The 13,274-nt window shown below is 40.6% G+C and overlaps 2 protein-coding genes across 2 annotated transcripts; both read right to left on the bottom strand.

Annotated features, from left to right (window-relative positions):
* Positions 1 to 1,180: 1,180 nt before the first annotated feature.
* LOC113748237 (cell wall protein DAN4-like) lies at positions 1,181 to 4,518 on the bottom strand. The gene has a single exon (XM_027291307.1). It carries the CDS (start codon positions 3,290 to 3,292, stop codon positions 2,342 to 2,344), a length of 951 nt encoding a protein of 316 aa, XP_027147108.1. The 5' UTR covers positions 3,293 to 4,518; the 3' UTR covers positions 1,181 to 2,341.
* A 2,755-nt stretch (positions 4,519 to 7,273) lies between these two features.
* Positions 7,274 to 12,511, bottom strand: LOC104932337 (mucin-2). The gene is made up of 3 exons (XM_019264062.2): positions 9,239 to 12,511; positions 8,420 to 8,505; positions 7,274 to 8,306 (listed from the first exon to the last, which is right to left on the bottom strand). Exons 1-3 carry the CDS (start codon positions 12,252 to 12,254, stop codon positions 8,226 to 8,228), a joined length of 3,183 nt encoding a protein of 1,060 aa, XP_019119607.2. The 5' UTR covers positions 12,255 to 12,511; the 3' UTR covers positions 7,274 to 8,225.
* Positions 12,512 to 13,274: the final 763 nt, after the last annotated feature.

Consider the following 13,274-nt stretch of genomic DNA (forward strand, 5'->3'; position numbering starts at 1 on the left):
TTTATTATTTTAAATTCATACGTCCTCCCATGTTTTGTATCATATTACGTGAATGTATTATAGTATGCTGTTCTGCACCTTTGGTAGGGAATGGATGTATCCAGTTTTAAGGTTATGAGCGCCTCTTTAGTCTAGTTCAGAGTCAGTCAGGTCCTGCATGTTGAAAACCAATAACTTCATGAAGAAACATTTCACTGGACCTTTTGGATAAAATAAACATTTTAGAATGACATTTTGCATCTCACCATGAAAATCCAACCTGTCCTTGTTCACATGCTATCGGGTCGTGTTCTTAAAGTAAAGTAAAGTTTACTTGTTGGCAGTTTAAGTTAAGTTTCTCATTAACTTTGGATGCTTGACCCAGTCCTGCTCCACCAATAGACTGAAAAACTCTTTCTGGCCACCAGCTCTCAGTCAGGGCAGGGAGGACACACAGCACAATAAACAATTATGTAACTGATTCTCTGTTGCACGGACTACTGCACACTCTGTTATTGTCACTGTGGACTAATTTGCACAACAATCTAATGCTAATGCTGTGATCTTCATTTCAGTGTCTACAGCCTCAGTTAACTGTTATCTCCATTTCTAGGTCTATTTCTTATTTTTCTATCTATCTATCTATCTATCTATTACGGTGGCCCTGAAGTGCAAAACACAACAGCAAATTCAAAAACACAATAGCAAATCAAATAACACAACAGCAAATCGAATAACACAACAGCAAATTCAAAAACACAATAGCAAATCAAATAACACAGCAGCAAATTCAAAAACACAATAGCAAATCAAATAACACAATAGCAAATCAAACAACACAATAGCAAATCAAATAACACATTAGCAAATTCAAAACGGAAAGGGTAGGTACCCACGAGCGACATGAATCGTCGCTGATTGGACTGGTGGTCCTCTGAACCGGAAAGACATGGCTTACATGTTTTCAAAATATGAGCGCTGTTAGTGACAACGTACGTGCTGCTATTAAAGAATATTTTGATGCACGACATGGATACGTGTTACTACGGAAACACATGATATTCACTGGATTAAATTTTTTTTGTTTTTGACACTTTATCTCGTAATTACGAGAAAAGATCTTGTAATTACGAGATAAGGAAAGGTGCCTCATTGGCCACTGCACTTCGGTAAAGTTAGAAAGATATTGGCACTTCCGGGATCAATAACTCTTAAGCGAAACGTTGTTAAAACACAAAACACGCATCTATCTATCTATGTATCTATCTATCTATCTATCTATCTCAGAGGACAGCGGTGCTGCAACATAAAGCAATGCAGCAGTAATATGAATCCATATACGCAGTTGAAAGTCATCAACATCATTACATTGATAAAATACACTGATAATCACAGAAAGCAATGATCAAACTGTTTATATTCATTTGTATATTCTTTTGCATTTATTGTTTCTTTTACAAAATAGTGTATTTAAGTTTATTTATTATTATGTGAGCCAAATTTTTTTCTTTCAGACCAGAAACTGCTAACCTCAAACTGAACACTTTATAATGAGTGCACACTATTAAGCATTAGTTAAGTATTAATATATAGTGAATTCATCATTTATAACGCATGAATACTCATTAGTATGTAGTTTATAAACACAGTTCTAAATGTTTTACTCATCATTGATAAGCACAGTAGTTATGGATTAGTAAATGCTGAATTCATCATTTATAAAGCATGTTTCTGATGTAAACACTCATTAGTATATGGTTTATAATCATAGTTATAAATGTTTTACTTATTCTGTACTAATGCTTAGTGAGTGTGTGTAAGTAGATGTTTTATAAAAACTCTCAAATTCCATTTACATTGGGTGACCTATAAACGGTTATTAATGCAGGAATTCATGAATTCAGGCAGTTCCAAAGCCCTTACTACTCGTTAATTAAGTATTTTGTGAGCTCATCTAAAGTGGGAACTAGTGGGAATCTATGCCTCATAAAGCTTTTATGAATGAGATTTAAAGGCTGGCAATGCCTCAAGACTCAACATATTGCATTGATATTTATTGCAACTTTCCAACATATTGTAAAGTACAACTGTAAGACGAACAAGGGTAAACAAAGCTGAATAAAAACTTGCCAACACCAACAGTGGTTTACAGAAGTTTAAACGACAAATACAATCTTTGTTTAAACTTTCTCTACTTTAAATTCTCTATTATCATGCACATCCAAATGAAGACTACCATGAGCACATGCAATACAGAATCACAGATATAAATATGATAAGTTATATTCTTCAGTCTCTTAATACATAATATATACAGTCCCAAAGGGTTGATGATATTTAGTCCCTTGTTCCCGTCCAGTTGTTAATTCCAAAGAACAGCTGTAACAATTGCTATGACGACGGGGAAACTGGTTTTGTAGATGACTGCAGAGCATGTGGTGCTTGTTGGGGCAGTTGTGGTGCTTGTTGGGGCAGTTGTGTTGCTTGTTGGGGCAGCTGTAGCTGCTGTTAGATCTGCTGTGGTCGTCGCAGTATCTGTCATTGCTGTTGTGGTGGTTGGAGCAGTTGTAATTGTTGTTGCTGCAGCCATGGTTGTTGCTGCTGTTGCAGTTGTTGCGGCTGCAGTGGTTGTTGTTGGGTCTCCTGTTGGGGATGCTGTGGTAGTCGCAGTATCTGTCATTGCTGTTGTGGTGGTTGCTGGGGCTTTGATGGTTGTGGGAGTAGTTGCAGTTGTTGTTTCTATAGCCATGGTTGTTGCTGCTGTTGTAGTTGTCTCTGCTGCAGTGGTTTTTGTTGGGGTTGCTGTGGTTGTTGCTGCTGTTGCAGTTGTTGCAGCTGCAGTGGTTGTTGTTAAGTCTCCTTTGCTTGTTGTTGCTGCTGTGGTGGTTGTTGGGGCCGTTGTAGTTGTTGCTGGGTTTCCTGTGCTTGTTGTTGCTGCTATTGTGGTTGTTGTTGCTGCTGTGGTGGTTGTTGGGGCAGTTTTAGTTGTTGTTGGGGATGCTGTGGTAGTCGCAGTATCTGTCATTGCTGTTGTGGTGGTTGCTGGGGCAGTTGTAGTTGTTGTTGGGTTTCCTGTGCTTGTTGTTGCTGCTGTGGTGGTTGGTGTTGCTGTTGTGGTGGTTGTTGTTGCTGCTGTGGTGGTTGTTGTTGCTGTTGTGGTGGTTGTTGTTGCTGTTGTGGTGGTTGTTGGGGCAGTTTTAGTTATTGTTGGGGATGCTGTAGTGGTCGCAGTATCTGTCATTGCTGTTGTGGTGGTTGCTGGGTCTTCGGTGGTTGTTGTTGGAGCAGTTGTAATTGTTGTTGCTGTAGCCATGGTTGTTGCTGCTGTTGTAGTTGTCTCTGCTGCAGTGGTTGTTGTTGGGGTTGCTGTGGTTGTTTGTCCTTTACCTGAGGCTGAAAAATATCATGGATGCATCAGTATAACATTTAGATTTACACTTCAAACAAATCTAATAATTATTTATATATATTATCTTGGGAAGAAATTAAATAAAGTTACCAACAAACAGAAGAACGACGACACAGATCTTCATCATCACTGTGTGAAGGTGCATTGCTGCTTTGGAAATACAACAATTGGATTTTGTTAGATTTAGGTTCAAAACAACTTTTAGACTTGAAATGACTCAATCTTCATCTTTACTGTAAAGTGCTGAAGTATTTGTATATAGTGACACTTATCGAATATCTTGAAATTGATTTGATCACTTTCATGTGGAACAAAAACTCTTTTTTATTTCTGTGAGCATCTACATTGTCTTTGAAAACAGTCTTAATGTAACTTGTAAATTAAAAACAACTTCTCAATAATTACATAATTGTAGTATTCTATTGCACACAACAATTCTAATATGTGTGTTTCATTTTTCTTACATAAGCAGTCCAGAAAACTTTGTTCAGATAAACTGTAACATGAATAATAAAGAACAATGCATCCTTTAATAATTACATTGTAAATGAATGATGTGCACTATAACTGGTTGAAATTGGAGAAATATTAATTTTTAAATTGAAATACTCACAGATCTCATCTGGTGTTGACTGACAGGCTGACTGATGCTGTTTGATTCGACCTGTTGAGTATCCTTTACCGTTTGTTTGCTGATGTCCGCTGTACAGACAGCAGCAGTGTATATAGCCTCACAAAGCGGGTAAGATGACATCCGGTACAGGACACACACACAGTAAATGATTTTTTTCTTTTTTGTTTATTGTTTGGCGACCCCTCAAAAGATTATTCATACTTCTTTTTTTGTTTTTTGAGTAAAGTCCTGTTCTTTAAAACACAGACATTGAACCATGATTTTTTTTTTTTTAGGTTTGATTTTTTATTTCTCAGAACAAGTTAAAATGTCACCAAACTCATAGTCAGCCATAGTTACTAGTTAATATTTTGTATCATAGGCGACGTTCAGATTTCCTGCACTACATTTTCAATTTACTTCATTTACTTCAATTTACAACAATGTAAAACTCACAACTCACTGTTTAATACAAGCAAAATATTTGATGCCTCTTGTCTGTGTGTTTTGTTTCTAAAGTGACTGTGTGGACTGTATGTATAAGAACAGTGCACTGTAAATGAAAATGAAGTACTTTGACCTCATAGAAAATGGTTTCATTTTAAAGCTGATGTGCTGAAACAGAAAGAAAAGAATAATACATGTTTGTACTGTGGATGGTGCGTTTGAGGACAACTGATGCATATTAATCTAAAATGACACCAGACGTCCAGGAACACACTAAACCAACCAGTGTTGAAACTCAGGACGAACACAATAGAGTGAAAGACACACCTGTCGGTTAACAATGTTCTATACGAATCAAAGGGCAGCTCCTCGCAGTACAAACCTGGTTGGATAATGGAAAATCATTGGCTTTATTTGCTGAGTCCATCCTGGGTTATTACTCAAAAATACAAACATGCAGTTGCTGGATGATTTAAGTTACAGGAATTACAGGGTGATTAATGATCTACCTTAAGAATCCTTTTAGCATTTTAACATCAAATCAAGAAGGAAAGGAGGATAAGGACAAAATGAGGGGGAGAGGAAAAGTGAAAGAAAAACAAGGCAACCAAATAAAAGAATAACAAGAAATGTTGGCTTCAAAGTTACAATCAATCATCATCATTTTTGACCTTGTAAAGTTGCAGATTTTATGGTTTAAATAGAGGAAAAAAAGTGTTTTCCATAACTTAAAAACTTAAAAGGAAGAAAAGGAAAAACGAAAAAGAAAAGTGTGAGGCTAAATATATATATATATATATAGTCTCCATAAGTCCCCATGTCCAAATGTCCAACTTCACAGCAGAAATAAACATGTTTACAGCCTGGTACAAAAAACAGTTTTGGTCTCTGTAGCTAATTTCCCCGTTCATGACAACTGTACTGAGGGTGAATTTATATACAACTCACCTGTTCACATTATATTAAGGCTTAAAGTTATGCAGGATTAAGAGCGTGGACGCTTTGATTGGAATCATTCAGCTTCAGGTCCACCGATGATCCATGTCAAACATGTGGGCGACGTCACGCATATGCATTACCTTAAAGTTACAAAGGTTTAATTTATTATTTGTTGTCTTTTCAAACCATAATTACTGTAGTTTGTCATTCATGACATAGTATTTATTAACAGTTTTGTTGTTCATTTACAGATACAGATAGAAACATAATACACAGGCTGATCAGCTGAGTTAAAACATGAAAATAAACTCTAATAACTTTCCTTCATGGCCGTCTAAACCGTCATCAGGTTGTTTTTTATATTCCATATTCCATACAGCCGCCTTAGCCTCACTGCTGTAGGTTCACTTCCCAACAAAAGATGCCCTCAGCTGTCCAAACATGACAACGTCACATTCATGAGATGATGTTTACTGATATGATCATATGTCATCACTGAAGCACACAGAGAGCTCAGATTCCTGCCGCATATATCTGTAGATGTCTGATGGGTTTTACACTGTTTGTTCAACAAAACGGGTCATTTCAAAAATGTCAAACACACATTAATAAATGAGTTTAATATTTAAAATAGAAAAGTTAAAGGATTTTTTTTCTTTAAGCTCTGATCAGTTGATAAAACATAACAAAAGTTTTTCACTTTTTTCCTTCACTAATATTTTATTGTCTTTGTGGCTGCCATTTACGTGAATATTATGGGAAGTTAATGTCTTGAAATATGAAAATACAACAAAAAAAATCACATGAAAACTAAAGATTTGCCTAAAAAGCACAAAAACCAACATCAGCGAGCCACAATTAAAGTGAATAAAAATAGAAACCATAGCTGAAAATATGCAGTAAATACTTTTAATCTAAAATATAAATGATGATCTCTGATACAGATGTGAAATACTCTTATCTAAATAATGAAGTATTTTATGAAGGAAGGAAGGTTTTGTGTACAGGTAAAATATAGTGACACCTAGTGACAACCACATGGAACTACAACAACATCAGAGTTTCAGGTTATTATGTTCAGATTTTTTGCCCATCAGGGATCATGTGCGATCATTCCACCAGGAGAGGGTGACTGATTTTAGCTTGACTGAATCTGGCTGCAACAAACACTGTTCAACACAAAGGTTGAAAACTTATACAGAATAGCTATATTCTGTATAAGTTGTTAAGGTTTGAAAGGTTCTCCAGAGAACCTCTCAAGAACCGTTTTTTCTTAGAGTGTGCATGAATATTAAAATCACCCAGGATGGGAACTCTGTCACACTTATACACAAATAAAACAACAGACAATTAATCATAAAAATTATAAAACTGTTAAACATTGGGAGCTTATAAACTAAAACACAGTAACAGAAGCTGTGATAAGAAAACTTTGACTTTGGATGAAATAAAATGACCAAAAGAAGTGACGGGGCACTAAAGCAGAGTCAACCATCAACTATTAGAGGCACTTTATTAATTATTAATGATTTGTTACAAAGTGACCTTGTTTTCAGAAAGATGTTTTTTGTGTGTTGTATCCAGTGTCGAGGGAGAAAGAGGTTTAAATATCCTGTAGACACAAATTAATTCAATTCAACTCCAATCCACACGTTGTATTTTGTCTCTGAAGATATTCACTTTGATATATTCAGTAACCTTTGATATTTACAATTAATATTTATGTTTAAAATGTTGAATAAAGTTTTTTTTTTCAAAGTATTTATTAAAGAACAGATCACAAAGAAGGGCACTTCATATAGATATCTCTTTATTCATCTTTCAAAGGGATGTAATACAACTTAACAAATTTTGTGTTTTAAATCAGAAAGTCATTAGTAAATGGTTTGGTTATGACAGTGTAGAAATGATCATATAACTTGACGTAAAAGTGACTACAAACAAATGACTAAAACAAACTAAACAGAATAATCCTAGTACAAAAATAATCGTTTAAAAATATATTGAAATCAGTGATGGTGAGAATAAATTCATTCTGTCTGCAGGTGTAAAAAACAAACACTGCAACATGTTTATACATTCCACACCAGGTAAACTCAATACGAGGTGAGTCAACAGAGGGCAAATGGACAAAACTGAGCACACACATAAATCCTTAATCATTAATGAATGTCTTTTTAGACTTCCTTGTCTTAATCAAATATTTCTCAGTGTGGTTTTATTGCACAGCACCACCCACGCACTGAACAAGCAGCCTGCTCATATTCAGGTTTTCCAATGAATTGGTATCAGTATGAGACACTCTCCAAGGTTATTGTTTCCAGCGTGTCATGTGAAACTTCTCCGTGTTTGCATATCATCAATGAGAGCAGTGAATGAGAAACACAGTTTACCAGTTTCCTGGTTACAGAGTTTTCAGCATGGCAGCTGGTCCTCCAGTTACAGAGCATGTGAATTTCTGACACGTCTTAAAAAACGTCTTTGACGGGTCAGATTGCTTCGTTTGAGCTTCCCATTGTACTGTGCAATTTGATACTGCAGCAAAATGCACATATATTCATGTTCCTGGGAAAACAAAAATATTGTTTGGTGATTTAATTTGACAGATTCTGTTAAAGAGGCATAAGACAGAACTGAGTCTGAAGTTCAATCAAGGTTCTTCTGGTGGTTTGGAAGAATTGGTTGCAGGACAGAGGTGTACAGATACATTTGATAAGTTGTGCTCAAACTGACGAAAACCGGCTGCGATGAAGCGGTTGAGGTGAACTTCCCCTTCACATTGTGTTAAAACAAAACCGCCACCACACCCTTATGACTATTTCTGTCCATGTGAAGCTTCTATGGGGCGGCTCTAATCCTTTGAATGTTTGTCACTGCCACTGCATGGGCTGTTCCATTCAGGAGATTCTCTCTTAAAAACTAAAACACAGGGGGAAAAAACATATCAGAAGATCTAACTCACACCCTTTATACTGTGTTTTGTTCAGCTAACAATTACCAATGATTATGCATACACAGTTATTTTTTCATACCTGTTTAACAAGTTCAATGACGGTTCCATTGCTGACCTCTCCATAAGAAGTTATCTTCATCTTTAGATGTGCAAGTGATGCCAAACCTGTGGATATTTAAAAAAGATTAATGAGAAATTTGAGACTTGCCACATGTCTTAGAATCTGCAATTACTGCAGTTCCATTATGTTAAAGGTAACATCAGGACATTGTCACAGAAGACTAATGTGAAGAAAAAGCTTTAAAACTACACACTATGGAAGTTGGTTAATTGTAAATAAAATTTAGGATGAATTTTATTTATATGTATAATTCATTTTTATATCACCTCCTGCCGAGAGAGATATCTGTCTATGTGTAACTGGAATCATGTTCTTTAGTCTCTGTTTGATACACTCAGAAACAAAATTGCAGAGCTATGCTTGGGGTCAAAATGTCTTTTCTTCACCCTTCACTTATTGCTTCCAAGTACTTACAGTATAGTTGGGGGCGGTAGTAGCTCAGTCTGTAGGGACTTGACTTTGAAAGTGGAGGGTGGCCAGTTAAAGTCCAGCTTGGACCAAAGTATAGAGGGTGGACTGATAGCTGGAAAGCTGTTAGTTAATCTGCTGATGTGCCCTTGAGCAAGCAACCAAACTCCTAACTGCTCCCAGGGCCCTGCTACGTGGGTGCCTGTTACACCATCTCTCCAGATTTGCATGTCTGAGCCCTTTGGTGTGTGCGTTGTTGTAATTTAGGCCTATATATTTAACTCAAGTATAGACCTGGCAGAGAAAAAAAACACTACATACAGTGAGTTGTTCATTCTACTGTATATGAAATGACTGGAGATGTGGTACCTGTGATGGCTACAGTTGTGGGAGCTACAGCCAGTGTTGTAGGGGCCACTGTTGTGGTAGTTGGGGCCAGAGTTCTTGTAGGTACAGTTAGAGCTGAAGATGTATTGGCTGCAGTCAGGGTTTTGGGAGTTTGAGTTGTGGTTGTTATAGCTGCAGTAGTGGTTGGAGCTAGAGTTGTGGTAACTGTTGCGCTACTTGGACCCAAATCTATTGTGCCATGAGTTGTGGTGATCGGTGTTGTGGTAGATGGAGACTGAGACATGCTTGGTACAGTTGTGATGGTTGGAGCTTCAGATGTGGTGGGTACAGTTGTAGTGGCTGAAGCCAGAGTTGTGGTGGCTGCAGTCGAGGTAGTTAGAGCCAGAGTTGCAGGTGCTGCAGTTGTAGTAGCTACAGCCGGAGTTGTGATGGCTGCAGCTGTGGTGGTTGGAGCTACAGAGTCTGTAGTTGCTGCAGTTGCAGTTCTTGTGGCTACAAATACAGTTGTCGGAGCCAGGGTTGTGGTGACTACATGTGGGGTGGTTGGAGCCAGTGTTGGGGTAACCACAGTCAGGGTAGTTAGAGCCGCACTTGTAGTGGTTGAAGTTGTGGTTGGCTCTGGAGTTATGGTACTTGAAGTTGTAGTGACTGGAGCCAGAGATGTAGTGGGTATAGTTGTGGTTGGAATTGCAGCTGTGGTATTTGGAGCTGGAGTTGTGGGCCCTTCAGTTGTGGTGACTGCAGAGGTGGTGGGTACAGTTGTGGTTGGAATTGGAGTTGTGGTAGCTGCTTCTGTAGTGTTTGAAGCCAGAGTTGTGGGGCCTTCAGCTGTGGTTGTAGCCAAAGCTGTGGTGACTGCAGATGTGGTTGAGGCTGGAGGTGCTAAGGCTTCAGTTGTGGTGGTTGCAGCCAGAGATGTGGTGGGTATAGTTGAGGTGGCTGAAGCCAGAATTGCAGTGACTGAAGTCGAGGTTGTTAGAGCCAGAGTTGTGGGTACTACAGTTGTAGTAGCTTCATCCATCTTTGTGATGGGTACAGCTGAATTTGTAGTAGCTGCAGTTGTATTTGTTGTGGCTTCGGATACAGTGGTCGGGGCCAGAGTTGTGGTGACTACATGTGGGGTGGTTGGAGTCGGAGCTGTGGGGGCTACAGTTGTAGTTGCTGTTACTGCAGGTGGGGTGGTTGGGGACAGAGTTGGGGTAACCACAGTCATGGTGGTTAGAGCCACACTTGTAGTGGTTGAAGTTGTTGTTGGCTCTAGAGTTATGGTGCCTGAAGTTGTAGTGGCTGGAGCCAGAGATGTAGTGAATATAGTTGTGGTTGGAATTGCAGCTGTGGTACCTGTTGCTGTAGTATTTGGAGCCGGAGTTGTGGGCCCTTCAGTTGTGGTTGCAGCCAAAGCTGTGGTGACTGCAGATGTGGTTGAGGCTGGAGGTGCTATGGCTTCAGTTGTGTTAGGAGACTGAGACATGCTTGGTACAGTTGTGGTGGTTGGAGCTTCAGATGAGGTGGTTACAGTTGTAGTGGCTGAAGCCAGAGTTGTGGTGGCTGCAGTTGAGGTGGTTAGAGCCAGAGTTGTGGGTGCTACAGTTGTAGTAGCTTCATCCATAGTTGTGGTGGGTACAGCTGAATTTGTGGTAGCTGCAGTTGCAGTTGTTGTGGCTACGGATACGGTGGTCGGGGCCAGAGTTGTGGTGGCTGCATGTGGGGTGGTTGGAGTCAGAGTAGTGGGGGCTACAGTTGTAATACCTACAGTTGGAGTTGCTGTGACTGCAGGTGGGGTGGTTGGAGCTAGAGAATTTGTAGTAGCTGCAGTTGCAGTTCTTGTGGCTACAAATACAGTGGTCGGAGCCAGGGTCGTGGTAACTACATGTGGGGCGGTTGGAGTCAGAGCTGTGGGGGATACAGTTGTAGTTGCTGTGGCTGCAGGCCTGGTGGTTGGAGCCAGAGTTGAGGGAACCACAGTCATGGTGGTTAGAGCCACACTTGTAGTGGTTGAAGTTGTGGTTGGCTCCGGAGTTATGGTGCCTGAAGTCGTAGTGGCTGGAGCCAGAGATGTAGTGGGTATACTTGTGGTTGGAATTGGAGTTGTGGTACCTACTGTTGTGGTATTTGGAGCCAGATTTGTGGGCCCTTCAGTTGTGGTTGTAACCAAAGCTGTGGTGACTGCAGATGTGGTTGAGGCTGGAGGTGCTAATGCTTCAGTTGTGGTGGTTGGAGCTTCGGATGTGGTGGGTACAATTGTAGTAGCTACAGCCGGAGTTGTGATGGCTGCAGCTGTGGTGGTTGGAGCTAGAGAATTTGTAGTTGCTGCAGTTGCAGTTCTTGTGGCAACAGATACAATGGTCGGGGCCAGAGTTGTGGTGACTACATGTGGGGTGGTTGCAGTCGGAGCTGTGGGGGCTACAGTTGTAATTGCTGTGGCTGCAGGTGTGGTGGTTGGAGTCAGAGTTGAGGGAACCACAGTCACGGTGGTTAGAGCCGCACTTGTAGTGGTTGAAGTTGTGGTTGGCTCCGGAGTTATGGTGCCTGAAGTTGTAGTGGCTGGAGCCAGAAATGTAGTGGGTACAGTTGTGGTTGGAATTCCAGCTGTCGTACCTGTTGCTGAGGTATTTGGAGCCAGAGTTGTGGGCCCTTCAGTTGTGGTTGTAGCCAAAGCTGTGGTGACTGCAGATGTGGTTGAGGCTGGAGGTGCTGAGGCTTCAGTTGTGGTAGGAGACTGAGATGTGCTTGGTACAGTTGTGGTGGTTGGAGCTTCAGATGTGGTGGGTACACTTGTAGTGGCTGAAGCCAGAGTTGTGGGTGCTACAGTTGTAGTAGCTTCATCCATAGTTGTGGTGGGTACAGCTGAATTTGTAGTAGCTGCAGCTGTAGTTGTTGTGGCTGCGGTTATGGTGCTTGGGCCCAGAGTTGTCGGGGCTACAGTTGTAGTAGCTACAGCCGGATTTGTGATGGCTGCAGCTGTGGTGGTTGGAGCTAGAGTTGTGGTGGCTGCAAATGTGGTGGTTGGAGCCAGAGTTGGGGGAACCATAGTCATGGTGATTAGAGCCGCACTTGTCGTGGTTGCAGTTGTGCTTGGCTCCGGAGTTATGGTGTCTGATGTTGTAGTGGCTTGGGCAGGAGATATGGTGGTCACATTTGTTGTGGCTGGAGCCTGGGATGAGGGAGCTGCAGTTGTGGTGATTAGAGTTACAGTTGTTGTCGCTGTAGTTGTGCTTGGAGCCAGAGTTGTGGTGGCTGTTGTTGTGCTAGTTGGAGCCAGATTTGTGGGGCCTTCAGTTGTGGGGGTTGTAGCCAAAGCTGTGGTGACTGCAGAGGTGGTTGAGGCTGGAGGTGCTGAGGCTGCAGTTTTGGTAGATGGAGACTGAGATGTGATGGCTCCACCTGTGGTAGTTAGAACCAGAGTTGTGGGGACTACAGTTGTAGTAGCTGCACCCAGAGTTGCTACAGTTAAAGTTGTAGTGGCTACAGCCAGAGCTGTTGTGGATGTAGTCATGTTGGTTGTAGCCAGAGTTGTGGCAGCTGCAGTTGTGGTGTTTGGGGCCAGAGTTGTGGAAACTTCATGTATGGTGGTTGGAGCCACAGTTGTGGGGGCTGCAGCTGTAGTAGCTACAGTCGGATTTGTTGTGGATCTAGTCATGGTGGTTGTAGCCAGAGAAGTTATTGCAGCTGCAGTTATGGTGGTTGGGGCCACAGTTGTAGTGGCTGTAGCTGTGTTGGTTGGAGCAAGAGTTGTGGGGCCTACAGTTGGAATAGTTGTAGTTAGAATTGTGGGGGCTACAGCCGAAGTTGGAGTAGCTAGTTACAAAAGATACTTGTCGTTTAGTTTACATAGTTCAATCCTGAATTTTTTGTTTTGTCTTAGTGAGAGAGTTTGACCTTGTCAGAGTTTGATGAGTCCTCCATTGTTCCACATGTAATTGCTGTTTTATGCAACTTTAACAGACTTGAATATTTTTTAACTATTAACCACAGTCACAATCAGATGTTCTACAGTCTCCATTGTTCAATGTCTAACAACTGTTTAACCAACAGTACCATGCAGTACAAATAACTG

The sequence above is a fragment of the Larimichthys crocea genome, chromosome XVIII (genome assembly GCF_000972845.2).
Source record: "Larimichthys crocea isolate SSNF chromosome XVIII, L_crocea_2.0, whole genome shotgun sequence".
Lineage (NCBI taxonomy): Eukaryota > Metazoa > Chordata > Actinopteri > Sciaenidae > Larimichthys > Larimichthys crocea.

Coding starts and splice junctions, on each gene's coding strand:
- LOC113748237 (XM_027291307.1), bottom strand. CDS start 3,292: ATGGCTACAGCAACAACAATTACAACTGCTCCAACAACAACCACCGAA.
- LOC104932337 (XM_019264062.2), bottom strand. CDS start 12,254: ATGACTATGGTTCCCCCAACTCTGGCTCCAACCACCACATTTGCAGCC. Junction 8,506..9,238: donor CACAACTGTAGCCATCACAG/GTACCACATCTC, acceptor AAATATCCACAG/GTTTGGCATCACTTGCACAT. Junction 8,307..8,419: donor TCATTGAACTTGTTAAACAG/GTATGAAAAAAT, acceptor CCTGTGTTTTAG/TTTTTAAGAGAGAATCTCCT.